General features: G+C 51.4%; 1 protein-coding gene and 1 long non-coding RNA gene across 5 annotated transcripts in view; one reads left to right on the top strand and one right to left on the bottom strand.

Annotated features, from left to right (window-relative positions):
• The window catches only part of ADGRD1 (adhesion G protein-coupled receptor D1), a 184,661-nt gene that overhangs the window by 129,684 nt on the left and 37,706 nt on the right, over positions 1-17,271 (bottom strand). For all 4 annotated transcript variants that reach the window (XM_073021244.1, XM_073021246.1, XM_037987267.2 and 1 more), the window contains 6 exons: positions 16,602-16,666; positions 15,246-15,401; positions 9,923-9,982; positions 6,973-7,090; positions 5,954-6,064; positions 4,240-4,315 (listed from right to left, as the gene is read on the bottom strand). In XM_073021244.1, the coding sequence (XP_072877345.1) occupies positions 4,240-4,315; positions 5,954-6,064; positions 6,973-7,090; positions 9,923-9,982; positions 15,246-15,401; positions 16,602-16,666 (586 nt within the window). The remainder of the gene's footprint in view (positions 1-4,239; positions 4,316-5,953; positions 6,065-6,972; positions 7,091-9,922; positions 9,983-15,245; positions 15,402-16,601; positions 16,667-17,271) is intronic.
• Positions 13,347-17,260, top strand: LOC140712813 (uncharacterized). The gene is made up of 3 exons (XR_012094618.1): positions 13,347-13,502; positions 15,170-15,289; positions 16,537-17,260. It is a non-coding gene; the product is annotated as an uncharacterized lncRNA (long non-coding RNA).

Here is a 17,271-nt window from a genome sequence, read left to right as displayed (position 1 = left end):
CGAGAATTCCACGCCACCCTGGGAACACGGTGTGAAGGAAACTCCAAATCTTGCGAACAAGGTGGCACATGGCGGCATCCGTGAGTGTCATCTTGGGTGACGGTGAACTATCGAAGGAGACCTGAGCTCCTGACTGACGCAAACGGCAGAAGGAGAGAGCACCGAGGGTAACAGGCGACTTCCTCAGCGCCGATGCTGCCCGGGTGACGACGTTCTCTGTTTCGAGCAGTACTGCAGCCAGGGCCTTTCAGAAAGGACTGCAACAGCCACGATTCCTGCCCATGCCAGGAACCACACAGCTTTGCACTGTTAAATAGTCAGACTTGCAGGAAATCTGCCAGAAAACAGTGCAATGAATATGCTTCACCTACACTCTCAGCTCTTATCATCTGCCATGTTCACTTTATCCAGCACGGTCACGCTCACACTTGACACACACACACACCACACACGTACACACACACACACGCACATGTACACACATACAACACACAAATGCACACACGCGCATTTGCATGCCCACAGCACACACAACATACATGCACATATGTGCACACATAATGCACATACACCACACAAGCACATACATCTGTGTGCACACACACCCCACACAAATACACGCACACATGCACGTTTCCTTTCTGCTGAAGCACTAGCGGTGTGTCGCAGGCATCACAACATACTCCATGTCTACCACGTGTCTCCTAAAAATGGAGACTACCTCCTACATAACCATCATACAGTGATCACACTCAGAAATTAACGAGGATCCCACAAGATGCTCTAATGCACAGCCCAGAGTCAACTGCACACACCCCGCACCGTCACTCACGTCCTCCAGAACTCCACTTCTCTCAACCCAGAACGTGCATTAGCTCAGGCTCGAACCTCTTTAGTCTCCCCCAACCTGGAACTGCCCAACTTCTTCTCCCCTGCAATCCAAACCACAGCAGCACACACATCCCTTAGTTCAGGTGTGTCTACCTGCTTCCTCGTGAGGGGCGTCAGGCCACGCATCTGACAGGAGTATGCCATAGGAGGCACGGATATCTCCCTACGACGTGACAGCAAGAGACACGGGCCCACAACGTGTCCCACATCGATAATGTTGAGCGTGGCCACCTGGCTGCAGGGGTGCGGCAGACACCCCCATTACCAGGCACCCTCCCACCTGGTGACAGCTAGGACTCTGCAGGTCCGTGAGGTCCTGTCCCCACAACCCTGCTCCCACCGGCGTGCACATCCACTGATGGCTTCTGCCTGGGTCAGTTACTGCACTGAGGGCTACAGAACTGTGACCTACTGGTTCCATCCATGCTCTGTGTTACTCTGGAGGGACTAAGGACACACACTGAGCCAGGTCTGCCTCCCTACTCATCTTTCTCGAGCACCTGTGAGTCCCTCACAGCCTGGGGAGAGGCCCTTCCCTCTGTGGGCTGTGGCTTCTATCTTCACAGGAAGAGTGGGAGCAGGCCAGTCTCAGCCCCGTCCACCTGGAGGAACCGGCCGTCCGGGTGCTGGCCGGGCCCAGCAACAGCACCCGTGAAAGCGGAACAGTCTCCATCATTACGGGGCCAGGCAGCGAGTGAGACTCAAAGGAGCCTGGGGCACAGGCAGCCTGGCAGGAAGCAGCTAAGCCCCCACCGGGCCGTGGGTAGTCAGATGTCGTCCCCGCAGTCATCACAGGAGCCCTGGAATGGTCTGCCTGGGGGCTGGCTGTGGAGACAAAAGTCCCTTCCGGCCTAGGCCCCACCTTTTGTGCACTGAGACTCACACACTGACTTAGACCCTCACCCTCGTCCCTGGAGAGGAAATTAAAGGACACTACGGCACCAAAGCATCCTTTCATCCTCACGACACACTGCGGATGTATGAGGATGACAGCGCACAATAAAAGGCAAAGACGGAGGGAAGTCCACTGCAGGCTGGCAGAAACCCGGCATACGCGCGCGCATACACACACTGCCCGCGTGGTGGCTGCACTAACCTGCTTCTCATCGTGCCTAGGATCTGATAACTACCTCAAAGGCAAAATGGCGCAAATGCCCAACCAGCTTACAAAATCATAAAAGTAGGCACTTGTATGTCATGTTTAAGAATACCAAGCCCTACTTACACCATTAACTCATTCAATCCTCCTGGCAACCCTCAGAATCAGTGATATTATTACTCCTGTTTTAAGAGGAGAACACAGGCCTCCAGGCTCAAGTCACTTGCCCAGGGTCACACAACTAAGGAGAGCACCTGCAGGAGGGAGAGGCAGGAGTCTGGGTCCGAGTCTATTCTGTGAACCAAATTCTTCGTCCCCTCCACTTTCGTCCACCTTTTCTGCCACAGGATAGATAGTAACAAGTACAGAGACTTTACTGGATGAGCTGTTTGGATGATTTTTTTCCAGGTTAATTCTGATGACAAGGCATCGTTGCACTAAGTGCTGAAGAGAACTCCACCTGAGCTGAAGATCCAACTTGACTGCAAATGAAAAACGTGTTCCATCGCTGCACAGCAATTCTGTTTTGGCTTCAGCACACAAATGTGCTGCTGATGGAACTTGTGGGGCTGGTGTCAGTGCTGACGAACCAGGGATGACTTTGCCTGTCTGATATCCAGGCCCTTGGCTTGCAGGGGGAAGTCAGAGTTAGCTGCACTGTTCTGGGACACAGTGGCCTGAATCCTGGTGCTCCAGTGTCCTCTCTGCAGACACCTGGGGCCATGAGGATGGCAGAGGGAGAGTGAAGGCTGAGGCCCTGGGGACAGGCAAGACAGACTGTCTGCCACCTGCAAGGCTGAGGGCTCCCAGAACAGGCCCCCAGCCTCTCCTCTGCCCGTCCCTGCCAGCGCTGATCTAATGGAAGGTCTGGCAAAGGTCTGCAAACTGCAGCTCTTGGGCTGGCTGCCTGGTTTTGTAAATAAAGCTGTATTGGAAGACAGCCACTCCCCCGTTCCCCCACGTAGTTTCTGGCTGCCTTCACCCTGCGAGGGCAGAGTTCTGGAAAGCCAAGGCAAATTATGAGCTGGCCCCTCATGAAAGAGCTGGCTGACACCTGGCTGGGGTCAGATTCTGGTACTCACAGCGAATTGCCCCTGAAATGTGTGCACCCTGCGTCTGGAAGCAATCCTCCCGCCTTTGTGAAGTTGTGGGCCGTGGCACGGATGCCACTCTCCCACGCGGATTCTCGCTGTGGCCGCACAAGGCACAGCGACACCGCACAAACGCATGTCTCATACATTTCACGGCAAGGCCAGTTTCATGGTGGAAACTTCAGCAGGAGGGGCCAAGCAAGGGTCAACTTTTCATCCACTGTCTTGGAAAGATTTCCCAAACAACTGAGATGGCATCTTTTTGAGGAAATTAGATTGTATTTTTCTTTGACCATTTTCCTGAAGAATTTTGGAAATCACACATAAAGAGTGGCGGGTCCCCCACTTTCTTTCGTTGGAGGAAATTGGTGAGCACGCAGGCTTTCCCAGAGAAATCCGACCCAGAAGACGGTGTTCCTCCAGATCACAAAATTACGACTCCACTCCTCAGGAAAGAGGCACACCCTCCCCTCCCTTCTCATTTCCCTCGTCCTCCCCACCCTCCCCGTCTCCCTGGCGGTCCCCACCCTCCTTGCTCTCCTTCTGGGTTCTCAGGACCCAAACCTACTTGAACCGATGCTGCAGGAGCGAGCTCTGCTCCTATGGAGGGGGCCTGTCTGGAGGACAGCAGAGGCAGGGGATAGACAGAGCAGGTCTAGACGGCATCCTTGGGGGTCCCTGGGTCCAGCCATGCCTGAAGCCCACCTGCTCCTCCCTTCTCAGTCCCCTGAGCCCTCAGTTTCCTGGCCTTCCACTTAAGCTGGTGTGAGATGGTTTTGTCCATCTACATGTTTGCCCATGACTGACACAGGCAGGTCTGTTGTCTTCCATTCCACAGCAGTGGAAACTGAGGCTCAGAGAGGTTAAGTCTCTTGCCCAAGGTCACACCATTTGGTCGAGGCAGGTGGGTAGGGTCTCCTAGCCTGTGCTTCTATCTCCACTCCGCCAGCCCAGGCCCAGGCCTGCAGTTCCTGTGTGGCCTTCAAAACGCTGCACGTTTCCTTGCCTGAGTGGTGAAGCGCCCGGCACTCGTGTCCTGAGTTCTCCAACAGTGTTGTGCATGGGTGTGACCGTGTGTGGGGCGGGCATCCCTGTGGCCAGCCACCCCGCAAACCCACACACACCCATGCCCCTGAGCTGGGCACCCCCGAGACTCACCTGGTGTGGGCGGGCCAGATGCTGTTCAGGTAGTAGTGCATGCTGTGGTACAGCAGACCCACGACGGTGGTCCAGGCTGCAGAGAGAGCAGAGGGGCAGGCGCCGTCAGTGTTCCAGGCCACGGGCAGAAACACACAAAGCCCCTTGCCCCACTGTGCGTGGTGCCGCCCCTCACTCCCAAGAACCCTCTGTGGAGAAGGAAGTGAAGGACACTAGGGCAGAATTTGTAAGGACAAAGGCTGCGGCAACTCAGCAGCATGACAGCGGCTCCCTGCTCCATCCCCTGAGCCAGCTCCAGACACATGGAGGCTGAAACTCCCCAGGAGAGCCAGGCTCACCCAGGGCATCACATGGATCTCAGAGCCCCTGCAGGGAGAAGGCCCCTGCGAGCCAACGGGGGGCAGTGCCAGCCTCCAGCCTTGCCCCATGAGTGTGTACCGTCTGCCCTTGGCACGCGAAGGATTTAGGGGACCACTGAGTGAGGCAGAATGCAGGTTTTCAAGGGGCAGCAGCCACAGGGACATCTGTATGCCTTCGCCTGGCCACCCCTCTATTATATCCAGCCACGAAGCAGAGTCACATGTGCTCTCGCTGTTTCACTCCATGGCTCGGCCATGGCTCTGCCAGGATTGGAAATCAGGGCACTCCCAGCAGCTCACGTGGCCAGGAGATGCTGGTGGATGTCGGCACCATCCCTGGGCCCTCCCTGCTGATGCTGGTGGAAGGTGGCATTGTCCCTGGGCCCTTCCCTTGGCTTCTGGGACAGGGACATCCCTGCCTCTGCCCTAGGAGCAGGGCACGCCTGACATCACGCGAGGTGAGGACAGGGCACAGAACCAGTCGGGGCAACTTTGCTACAGACAATCAAGAAGGTGGCAGGTGCAGAGGCAGGCTTCCCACTGCAGAGGGAGGTGTCTGATCAGGGCTGGTCCCCACCCCTAAGGTGTCCTGGTCCCCACCCCTAAGGCAGAACCCTGGGAAGGAGGCGTGGCCTCTGGCCAGGGTGACAGGGGCAAAAATCTGAGGCTCTCCCGTTTGCCTGAGGTCCCCAGGGAGGGAAGGAGAGGAAGGAGATGTCTGCAGAGTCCTATTCGCTTTTCCAGGAACCAGAGAGGGTGACAGTCATTGTAGCAAAAAATGGCCAGGGGCGTCTGGGCTCCCAACAGTGCTCCCTGGTCAGAGGTCAGAGGTCCCCTGAGCCTCTCAATTTTTATTATGTGACTCAACTTGGGCCTGCACAGGAGTGGAACCCCAGGTCCCTGAACGGATGAACCCCTCACCTGGCCCACAGCTACCTGAGCAGGGAGGGGAGGTGGCCCCATCTTTTTCTCTTCGGCTGACCAGGCGTGTGCCAATTTAGGGGGATGTAGGTAGGATGACTTCCCAGTGGGCGGGATTCACCAGGCGAGCAGGTTTAGATGCTCCCAGACCCCACCCCAAATTCCAGTTCAGGGGCCTGGAGTGGGCAGAGCATTAGCATCACTAAGGAACCTCTCAAGTGTGGCCACGAGGGTGGCCTGAGGACACGCTTTGAGAACGGCTGCCCAGAGCCCCTCTCCTGCAGGACAGGACAGGCAGTCCGGGGGAGCACCCCAGGCGGCCCGGGGGAGCCCCGCAGCTCACTGGCGTGGTGGGCACCCACCAAAGCTTGGGGACTCTTCAGAAAGACTTGTGGAAGCCGCCCCGGAAGGGAGTCCGGCGCAGTCACACTCACCGCGGCTGTGGAAGGCCTCGTGCGGGATCTGGATGAAGCTCTGCCCCTGGGCTGGGAAGCGGTAATGCGAGGAATTCACGGTCTTGGGCAGGACTTTGGCCACGGAAAACTCTGCGGTGGAAGCAGCGCGAGAGCGGAAGTCCCGTCAGAGAGCTCACAGGCTGCAGGAAATCAGACTGCAAAACCCCATCTGCTTTTCTTTTTTGACAGGACAAGCTCCCCACGGGAAGTATAATTACCTTTAGAAAGCATGACCTCAAAAAAAAATAAATAAATAAAAGGAAAAAGAAACGAAGAGCCCAGGCAGTGACTGCCACGGGGAGGCTCAGCCTTCCGGCCCACGCACGGCTCCTCACCTGGGGCGCCCTCCACCCCGGCACAGCCCCGGGCTCTCAAGGCCTGTGCAAAGATGGGCTGTGCTCAGCGATGCGGTGACATCGGCTCCTCCCCAAGCGCAGCAGGCGAGCGCAACATGGCCCAGAGGGAGAGGTCTGGGCTGACAAACTGCCGCTAAACGCTAAACTAACCCGGGTAGCTTCAGCCCATGTTCCCCAGCTTGGCTCTTGCAGCGAAGTATCAGCACGATAATACGCTCCAGGTGAAGACTTTTAAAATCGAAAGGTCATCACCTCTGCCTCTACAATTAGACAACTGTGACAATTATCCTGGAGAGCAGCTGAGAGCAAGCCGACTCCAGAAACCTAAGGCCGCCCCTTTCATTCCACAGACTCTTGCTGGCACTGCTGCTTCTGCCTCCCGCTCTGAACTGAGACCATCACCCCAGGGCAGGAGCTTGGCTCCCAAGTCACTGGGAAAGGCTTATGGGCCCTGTCTGCCCATCATGGCCGATCATCCTGCCCTGATCTGACCACAGGTTTTCCTTCCAAATGTGGTTTGCGGGAGACAGAGCAGTCAGGGAGACAGAGCATGGCTCTCTGCTAAGGGTGTAAAAAGGCAGTGAAACGCAGCCTCCAGCCCCCGGCCCTGCCATGTGGCTCACCCTTACAAGCGACAGCTACCTGCCACGGCGGAGGAGCCCTCCATGGTGACCTGGGGCGTGCTGGCGTGCAGGTTGTAGGAAATGTGACCCATGACGGTGTCAATAGTGTGGATGAGATTCAGTACCACGGCGCCATCCTGCAGCAACACGAGAACCAGGAGCCATGAAAATCCACCCCACTCAGCCGGGGGACCAGGCAGGTGCACCAAGCACACAAAATCAAGCTTCCCCATGTCAGCCACAAGGGAGGAAGAAGTCACACGACTGCCCCTTCCCATGGATCAGGAGGGGACCACATTGACGCCACACGCCCAGCTGAGCTCACGGAGCACGGACACAGCCCGGGTGGACCCATCACCCCAGCCACTGCTGGCTCCTGCGTTTCTACACTTAGACACGGGGACTGAGGGGACCCGACTCCTGGTCCTGCCTCCTCCCTGAACTCACAGAGGGACCCTCAGCACATCCCAGATCCTCCCCCTGCCTCCCTGTGCTTCACAAGGAGGGGCTGATCGCCCCCCAGGTCCACTCTGGCACGGGGACACCAGCAGCTCTGTCCCCTTCTCCGTGAAGGGTGGCTGCTTCTGAGGTGCCAGCAGCCCAAGCTGCTTCCCGCTGCCTCGACTTCCCAGGGGCTTGCTTTCTACTTCAAGAGCCCTCTTTCCTTTCTGAGTTGCAGAGCAGAGGATCCTGGTAGACACTGCCCCCAAGAAAGCAGGGGGTCCCCCCGGCCACCTGAATCTGTAGACAGTGCAGAGCCCGGTGCTCAAAGCTCAGTGCACGCGTCCGCTCTCAGGCTAACTGCCCGCATCCTCAGACACGCGTCACCAAGGGAGAAGCCTCTCTTAAGCCCTGCTGAGCTGGGCCACTGAGCTCTGCCTTCACTGCTTCTCTCCTTCCTGCCTTTCTGGGGAAGAACCTGCATGCTGCTAAGTCCTCAGCATTCTCCCACAAACATGCACTCCAGGAGAGCCCTATGAGTTGGAAATAGAATGCTGAGGCCAATTTTAGACATTTGCTTTTAGGCCCATGGTCTGATTTCAGTCACCAGGCCCAGTTAAGCACATGGAAGTCTGTGTTTCTGGCATGCAGCTCTGTGGGGTAGAGACCGATTCATGTGTTCTCTTTAATGTATACTGGGCCCTGCCTGAGTCTGGACAGTTTCCTGGTTATTCATATTTTGTAACAGATTTGCATATTTTTCATTCAAAAGCAGTTAATTCAAAATCATGCACAAAATACGTCTGTCTGGATCTTCTGTCGGCTGTCCTCTGGGTGTTCCCAGCCTGCAGCTTTGGACACAAAGTCCCCTTGAAATCATGAAAATGGTAATACCTTTTAAAAAGGAATTGGTTTCTGGGTAAGACTGTATCCCTCTTACACTCTTGAGCCTTTTTTTCTCCCTTTGCCAATGTTAAACCTAATCTCATTCCACTTGAAGTTATTCAAACAAAAGTTTATCAAATGTAAACTCTAACATAATCTTATTAATAATGAGAGAATAAAATGCCACTTCTGCCTCTCAAACTGGCAAACATTTTTAAATAATATCGGGGTTTAGGAGAATGAGCACTTTAATATCATGGTGGTGTGGTTGGGACCCTTCTGGGCCAAGGCAGTTAAGAGTCCTCCTCACCCTTCTCTGGCCCTGCCTGGCAACCTTGGAAACCACATGTTGAGAAGCCAGCACCAGAAGACAGATGGAGCCAGGATCCCTGAGTATCTGGGTGGAGAAGAGGCTCCTCTGACCCACTCTGGACTTTGCATGGGGGAGAAGTAAATTTCTACTGTGCTGAGCCACTGAGATGTGGGGATCTATTTGTTACTGCAGCACACCCTGGCCTGTCCTGACTAATACAAGGTTGCAGGTGAATACTTAATATCATTGGAAAGTGTTATTGACATAATTAAGGAAAAACAAATTAAATCAAATATACAATATATTTGTTGAATACATATATATATATGTGTATATATATAAGTGAATTGAAAACCAGATTATAAGGAAATATACAAGAGTGTTAATAATTTCACAGTTTTAGGATTTGAAGTGATTTTTATGTTTTTTATTATCTGCATTTTCTAACTTCTCCACAACTATGTACTTGTTTTCTTTTTAAGTAAGTACAATCAATAGTTATTTTTAGAAATAAAGGAAAAATTATTTCATTCTCCTTTCTAGCTATTTTGAGTACCAAGAACAAGAGAAGCTTTTTTGGCACCTTAATCATGAAGTACATATTGTCATGTGTTCTCCTTTTTCTTACTAAATACAGTGGCTTTTAACATGAAAAGCTATTATCATTCAAGAATGATGTGATGGTAAAAAAAAAAAATACATATTATATAAAATGACGAAGATGAACCAAATACACATTTCTCATGGGGGAAAAAACATCATTTCCTTCTTCCATCCTTCTTCCATGTTTAGGACAGTACCACATTACTGACACACGTGCATTTCTTTTGCCTTAGAGGACAAAGCATTCTGAATCAGTTGCACGTCTACTCAAAATAAGCTCTTATATCCCAGATGTCAGGACTGGGAAACACATCATTCTTTTTATGGATGTGAACTGGGTCATATTATGCCACTTCTAGGAAGACAAAATGGTTCCCAAGGCATATACGTTTTGAAGATCAAAATGTTCTTTTCTCTCTTTTTTTTTTTTTTGAGACAGTCTCACTCTGTTGTCCAGGCTGGAGTGCAGTGGCACAATCTTGGCTCACTGCAACCTCTGCCTACCGGGTTCAAGCAATTCTCCTGCCTCATCCTCCCAAGTAACTGGAATTACAGGCACCTGTCACCATGCTTGGCTAATTTTTGTATTTTTAGTAAAAACAGGGTTTCACCATGTTGGCCAGGCTGGTCTTGAACTCCTGACCTCAGGATCCACCCGCTTTGGCCTCCCAAAGTGCTGGGAGTACAGGCGTGAGCCACCGCAACCGGCCATGTTCTTTTCTCTTACCTCTGACACAGCAATCCAACCAGGCAATAGAAGGACCTCTCCCACGGCTTTTAAGAAGGTCTAAAGGTGGACAAAATGACACTGCTCAGTACCAGTCCTTAAGCGACAAACTTGAAGACCCTCAGTTTTCCCCACATCTTCCAATGGGTCACTATCAACCACCAATTCAGTTTTATGCACAGCAATCAACAAAAATAGCTGAGTCATGGACCACAAAGCCCTTTTATGGACCTTATCTTATGTGCTCCTGTGGCAGCCCTGTCAAGTCAGTGACCAGCACTGGAACATCAGAATGAACACTGCTCAGTGACGGGAGGGGCCCCAGCACAGCGCCTGGGGGACATGGCAGGCCCTCAGCGAAAGCCTGTGGAGTAGAGAGACGCATGGGAAAACCATGGCCTACTGGATGTGCCTTTCTTGGGGTGAGTAAGCAAACTGATGTGGAAGCACTTGTGTTAACTGAAAATGACCTCTCCAGAAAACAGAAGCTACTCGGGCCTTTGGTCAGGTCACCTTAAAACCATGTTTGGTTCGGCTCACTATTATTCTAAGGAAACAATGAAATTAATTTCTACTGCTTCCTAATCAGGAGATTTAAATGAAAACACGTGGATTTTCTACTTCTTTTGAAAAAAGCAGAAGCTTGGACACCCCCTAGCCCACATTCCCATAAAACCGTAATTGACCACAGCTGAGCGGCACCACCTTGGTAGATGTGTCCCCAGCCCACTCCAGACCCCGCCATCCCCACTGCCTCACACCCTCACGTCCATTCCACTCATCTGCATTATTCACACACGCTCTTCACTGTGTGTCTCCAACTGTCAGCGCCAAAATTAAACTTAGAGGCTGACCAAAATCTCCCATATTTCCACTAAACTGCCATCTCCAGAATACTCAGCTTCTTCCACACTCTGAGACACTAAATACTTAAGAGAACACATCATCGGCCGGGCGCGGTGGCTCAAGCCTGTAATCCCAGCACTTTGGGAGGCCGAGACGGGCGGTCACGAGGTCAGGAGATCGAGACCATCCTGGCTAATACAGTGAAACCCCGTCTCTACTAAAAAATACAAAAAAATAGCCGGGTGAGGTGGCGGGCGCCTGTAGTCCCAGCTATAGGGAGGCTGAGGCAGGAGAATGGCACAAACCCGGGAGACGGAGCTTGCAGTGAGCTGTGATCCGGCCACTGCACTCCAGCCTGGGCGAAAGCGCGAGACTCCCTCTCAAAAAAAAAAAAAAAAAAAAAAGAGAACACATCATCAAAACTCATCATTCATTCATTTATCTTTATGAGATAAATATTTTTTGAGACCTTAGAGTACAAGGCCTTAAGTATTAATGAAGTAGGGGATAACCACCATCCTGTCTTCACTGAGCTGGAGCAGGGGCAGCAAACTTCTTAAAGGGTCACACAGGAACGAGGTCAGGCCTCAAGGGCCATGCCCTGTGTCACAAACACTCAACTCTGCCATGGCAGTGCAAAAGCAGCCACAGACAATACGCAAACAAATGGGCATGCATGAATAAAACTTTATTTACAAAAGCAAGCAATGGACCAGATTTGGCTCAAGGGCCATAGTCTGCTGACTCTTGATCCAGAGCAGTCTGTCACATAGAAACATAATATGGGCCACATTTATCATTTTAAATTTTCTAGCAGCCAGCACATTTTAAGAAGTAGAAAAAAAAGGTAAAATTAATTTTAATAATGTATTTTACTTAGCTCAAAAACCTAAAATATTATCATTTCAATACAGAATCCATATGAAATCACTAATTAGATATTTCCCTTTTCTTTGCACAAAGTTTTAGAAATCCAGTGTGCATCTTACAGTCACAGCCACATGTAGCTAATCAGCACCTCACGGTACAATACAGGAAATGACTCCTTGCCATTTTCCTGTCCAGCTGCTAGTGGACAGGTGAGACGCCAGGACACCATAGAAACTTGTAGAATGGGGCCAGGTGCAGTGGCTCACACCTGTAATCCCAGCACTTTGGGAGGCTGAGACGGGTGGATCATTTGAGGTCAGGAGTTCAAGACCAGCCTGGGAAACATAGTGAGACCCCATCTCAACTAAAAATACAAAAATTGGTCAGGTGTAGTGGTGCACGCCTGTAGTCCCAGCTACTTGGGAGGCTGAGGCAGGAGAATTGCTTGAACTCAGAAGGTGGAGGTTGCAGTGAACCAAGATCACGCCACTACACTCCAATCTGGGTGACAGAGCGAGACTCTGTCTCAAAAAAAAAAAAAGAAAGAAAGAAAGAAAGCAACTTGTATCACACTCAGTTCAGGGACCTGCTGGGTGGTGTGGGCCACAATGACACGGTTAACTGCTGCCACTACAGCGTCAGATGCAAGATAGACCCTTCTAGCCAGTGATGAAGAGATCACAGAGCCAGGCAGGCGGTGGGCCACAGTGGCTCCAGGCCTGCCCTAGGGCAGGACACACACTTCTACAAGATTCTGAGGGGTGACCTTTCGGACCAGCACCCCACAGGCAGCTTTCCAGAGAACTGGACACGCCCTAGGCCACAAGCCCCACGAGGGCAGGGGCAATGCCTGGCATATCCATCACACATCCCCAGCACCAAGCCCAGCGGCTGGCAGAGCGCGGAGGCTGCACGATGTGCTCAATTAATAAAGTCATCAGTGAACCCACTCATGAGAATGCAACTGTGGCTCATTAAGCCATCCATTTTATAATTAATGAAGCAACCCACACACAAGTGGGTGTTTAATCAACATTCGTCTAATTAATTAATCCTCGCTTGGACTCCCTCCTTCCCTAGACACCCGGAAACACCGAGGGAGCCTGCTAAGTGTCTGCCGCACGTTCCTGAGGATGCTGCAGGGTACCCATGGCTAGTCAGAGGGGAGGGCGCGCATGCCCAGAGTGGGGGTTTATCGAGCGCTGACTGTGTACCACGGCTAGAGGGGAGGGGGTGCCAGTGCCCAGAGTGGGCATTAAACCCCGACTGCATACCTTAGCTAGAGGCAGAGCACTAGTGCCCAAAGTGTGAGCATTTATTAAGTGCTAACTGCATAGAAGGCACCGCTTGTCACAGTGACCCCTGGTAGCCCATCTCAATAAAAACAAGAGTGTTAGTATTTATAAAGCACTTACTGCATACCAAGCCCTGTCTCGGTGTCTCACACCCGCTCCTGTGCGTACATGCATAATGACCTTCCAGCTTGTCTACACCCACTCTTTCCACCCAACACCCTGAGGACCCCTCCCTTCAGAGCCCGGAAGTGCTCCCACACTGGACAGCCTTTGGCCACACCCTAGAGCTCCTTCATGATTGGCTGAGCCAGTGGCCAATCACACTCCCCTTGGTTAGTGATTGGTCCAGGTGTGGTCATGTGGCCCAGCTCTGGCCAGTGAGATTTGAGGGGGGAGTCTCAGCAAAGGGAACCATGGGAAACGTTTCCCCCTGACTGGTAGGGAGTCCCCCGACTCGTTCTTTCCCTTCTGGATGTTCTAGGGTAAGGCGAGGGTGCTGGGGACCTGCAGCTGGGCGAGAACGGGGCGAGTGCCGAGAGAATTGTAGCGGTGCCTATCCAGTCCCTGCAGTGAGTGAAGACTGAGTTAGTGAATCCTAGGATTCCCACCTCTGGGCTTCCTGTTGCCTGAAGCAAGTACACGGCCTGAAGTCCAAGTCCGCTAAGTAAAGGGCTCTGTATCTTCCAGCCAGAAGCACCTGAGAGATGTGGGCGATCTCATTGTCCCCATGTCACAGTGGGCAAGCAGGTGTGCTGAGGTTAAATAACCTGCCCACGGACACCAGCTGGGAGTGGTGGAGCTGGGGTCAAAGTCAGGTCTCTCTGACTCCAGAACTGCTGAGTCCCGCAGCTCCATGTGGTTCCCTTTCAAGGCCCTCTCAGACTCCGTGACCTGCCGTCACTCCCTCAGCCCTGAGCCTCTTGAAAGCAGGGAGTAGTAGCACTTGGTCATCCTGAATCCCCAGAATCTAGCATGTTCCATGAATGAATGAATGAATGATGAATGAATGAATGAATGAAATCTGGGAAGTCTAACTTCTCTTATGTGGACAGAAAAGCTGATGGCAACCCCCCTCCATTCCAAGATGTCTCAAGTCCCTGAACACATTTCTCTGCATGTGCTTCTTTGGGTATGACTTCAGCAAGGAAATCAGTAAGAATTGAGAACACTTGAAAAGTGCTCACCACGTACCCAGCACTGTTCTGTGCACATAGGAACCCACTTATCCCTGATGAAGTGGGTGCTGTCATTATTTCCTCCACATCTCAGAGGAGCCAAGTGAAGCAGAGATGTTACGTCACTTGACCAAGGCCACAGAGTAACTGCAGATCAAAGGTCAATGCAGCGGTGGGGCTCCATATACCCTGCTCCTAACCCATATGCTATGCTTTCAAGGTGAGCCAGTCTCAAAACCCCTTCTGTCTTCGCATCCACCAAGATAAGCCCTAGCCCAAAACAGAAGACAGCAAGGCCACGAGAACCCACGATCCACCCTCTGCCTTCACCTGGAAACTATTTGGAGGAGTAAAAAGAGAAAGCATATTGATTTTAATGCCATAAATGTTGCATTCTCTAAGTGTTTAGATAGCTTTGGGGATTCCCACTGTGCACAGGCTGTGGTCCACGCCCCATGGCTGGATCTGCCAGTGAGGCCCCTCCACCTTTTACCTGTTGCCAGGAGGTAGCAGAGTTTATTTAGACTAGGAGTCGCCAACCCACACACCCACAGGGGCCAGGTGGCTGCACAGGGGGGACCAGGTAGGTTGGGCATTGGGAAACCACAGCAAAGACTCAAGTGTCCCTAAAGGAGGCTCCACTGAGCTGTACAGAGCTGGCCAGAAGGGCCACACCAGCTGGTCATTCATGAGAAGCCTGAAACCCAAACTTCTAAGTAAAAGTTCCTGCCTTTTTGTTTTTTTTTTTTTTTTGAGATGGAGTCTTGTGTTGCCCAGGCTGGAGTGCAGTGGCACGATCTCAGCTTACTGCAAGCTCCACCTCCCGGGTTCACGCCATTCTCCTGCCTCAGCCTCCCGAGTAGTTGGTACTACAGGTGCCTGCTACCACACCAGGCTAATTTTTTGTATTTTTAGTAGAGATGGGGTTTCACTGTGTTAGCCAGGATGGTATTGATCTGCTGACCTCGTGATCTGCCTGCCTCGGCCTCCCAAAGTCCTGGGATTACAGGCTTGAGCCACCACGCCTGGCCAAGTTCCTGCTTTTTTAAAACTCAATCTAGGTCAAACAGAAACACCTATGGTCCCGGTGAGGGTGCCACCCCTGGTCCACCAGACACAGACATCAAATAGCCTTACCTTGGTGAGATTCAAGGCTGTCTGCTCCGAGAGGGACTTACTGGGTAAGCTGAGGGATACATTTTGGAGGTAACTCAGGATAACTCCGGGACTTTGGAAGGCTTTTCTCTCTTCTGTCAGGTTGGTTATGATGGAATGGTAGGCATCTGTGGGCATCTGAAAGAAATTGGCAACATGAGTTTCTACTAAAAACTAAAATCAAAATATTATACAGAAGTTTAATGTGTCCTACTCTGGGTTGAACGCTTTTTTTAATTTTTTTTTTTTTTTTTTTTTTTTTTTTGAGACTGAGTCTTGCTCTGTTGCCCAGGCTGGAGTGCAGTGGTGCAACCTCGGCTCACTGCAGCCTCTGCCTGTCTCAGCTCACTGCAGCCTCTGCCTCCTGGGTTCAAGCGATTCTCTTGCCTCAGCCTGCCAAGTAGCTGAGACTACAGGCATGGATCACCATGCCTGGCTAAATTTTTGTATTTTTAGTAGAGACAGGGTTTCACCATGCTGGCCAGGCTGGTCTTGAGCTCCGGATCTCAAGTGATCCTCCTGCCTCGGTCTCCGAAATTGCTGGGCTTACAGGCATGAGCAACTGTGCCTGGCTCCTCTTTTTTTATTTATAGAGATGGGGTTTCACTATGTTGCCCAGGCTGGACTCAAGCAATCCTCCTGCCTCAGCCTTCTGAGCAGCTGGGACTACAGGCGCAGCCACCACACCCAGCTGGTCAAATGTTTTTATACCATGATAGTAATATAGCTTCTACTATGTACCTCACACTTTTGTGAATATTTTGCTTGTATTAACATTTCATCCTCACAACAACCTTATGAAATAAGTCCCCATTTGATGGATGAAACTAAGCACAGAGAGGCTTACACAAAAATAAGTGGTACAGCTTGGATTTGAACCCAAGCAGATGGGTCAGAGTCGTGCACTCACTATTATATTAACATTCTCAAGAAAGGGCAGTTCTTTGATTACAAACACTAATTCCAGACAAGAATTTTTCTCTATGAATTGAGCTTTTCCTCTCACATCAAACGAAAAGGGCACAGAGAGAAGCCAAGCGGGGCAGGTTCCTCACTCCCCACTCATGGAGCCCACGGCCGACGGTGCCCACGGCATTTCCTTTTGGGCACCTGAGGTTCCTGGTGGCAGGAACTGAGAGTTTTCCCCTCAGTCACTCTTAGCACCAAGAATTAGTACTGCAGTTGGCTTCGCCTCCATTTGTTATTTCTTCCCAGACAATGTACTGCCGATAACAAAGAGCCCAGACACCTAATGGAATTTTCTCTCTCCCAGCAAACAGCCCAAGCAGAAGGATGTCAGCTGGGGGTGGGGGTGCCAAGGAAGACGCATCTGCTCACCATGGGGCTTGCTGTGGGTGTCACGGAGAGGCTTGGCAGCGTTGAAGACAATAAAGCATGCTTTCCTGGAAAAAATAATGCTGGATTAAGGACTAAAACATGGTCACTTTTTTCACCACAAGGAAGACCTGTCCTTATTAAAAATGCACCGGCTTCAGACACATGGAAGAGAGGCTGAGAACGTTTTGAGTTGGAATGTTGCTGGAGATAAATTATGGGCTAAGAAATCAGCTGAATGGGTCGGCCATATGGATTTTCCCAGGTCACATTACTTTTCTATTTGTATTCTCAATCGCTTTTGAACACCCTTCATGCAAGTCAGCATATCAAAAGATGATTTTGTACAAGGAGTACCGATTTCAAATAAATAAAGAACCAAAAGAAATAGATTTCAATTGCATCCAGACTGGTTGGAAATAAAATGAGGAGGGCTGCAACTCACTGGGCCAGCACAGACAGGAGCCCTGAGAGCGCCTCCTCCGAGATCGATGAGGTGAGAATAGGCCCCAGTAAAGCAGTGGGGAAAACTCTTCCTGAGCCCCTTCTAGCCCAAGGATTCCAGCTATCCTTTGCACTCAGCCCGCATGGGGTTAATGATGAATAATTACAAACAATAAAGACATTTAAGATTGAAGGCTAAGCCAAGATTTGCTGTTCTCTGCCTGTTCAC

The sequence above is a fragment of the Chlorocebus sabaeus genome, chromosome 11, assembly GCF_047675955.1.
Source record: "Chlorocebus sabaeus isolate Y175 chromosome 11, mChlSab1.0.hap1, whole genome shotgun sequence".
Taxonomy (NCBI): Eukaryota; Metazoa; Chordata; class Mammalia; order Primates; family Cercopithecidae; genus Chlorocebus; species Chlorocebus sabaeus.
This window is presented reverse-complemented; position numbering and strand designations above follow the sequence as displayed.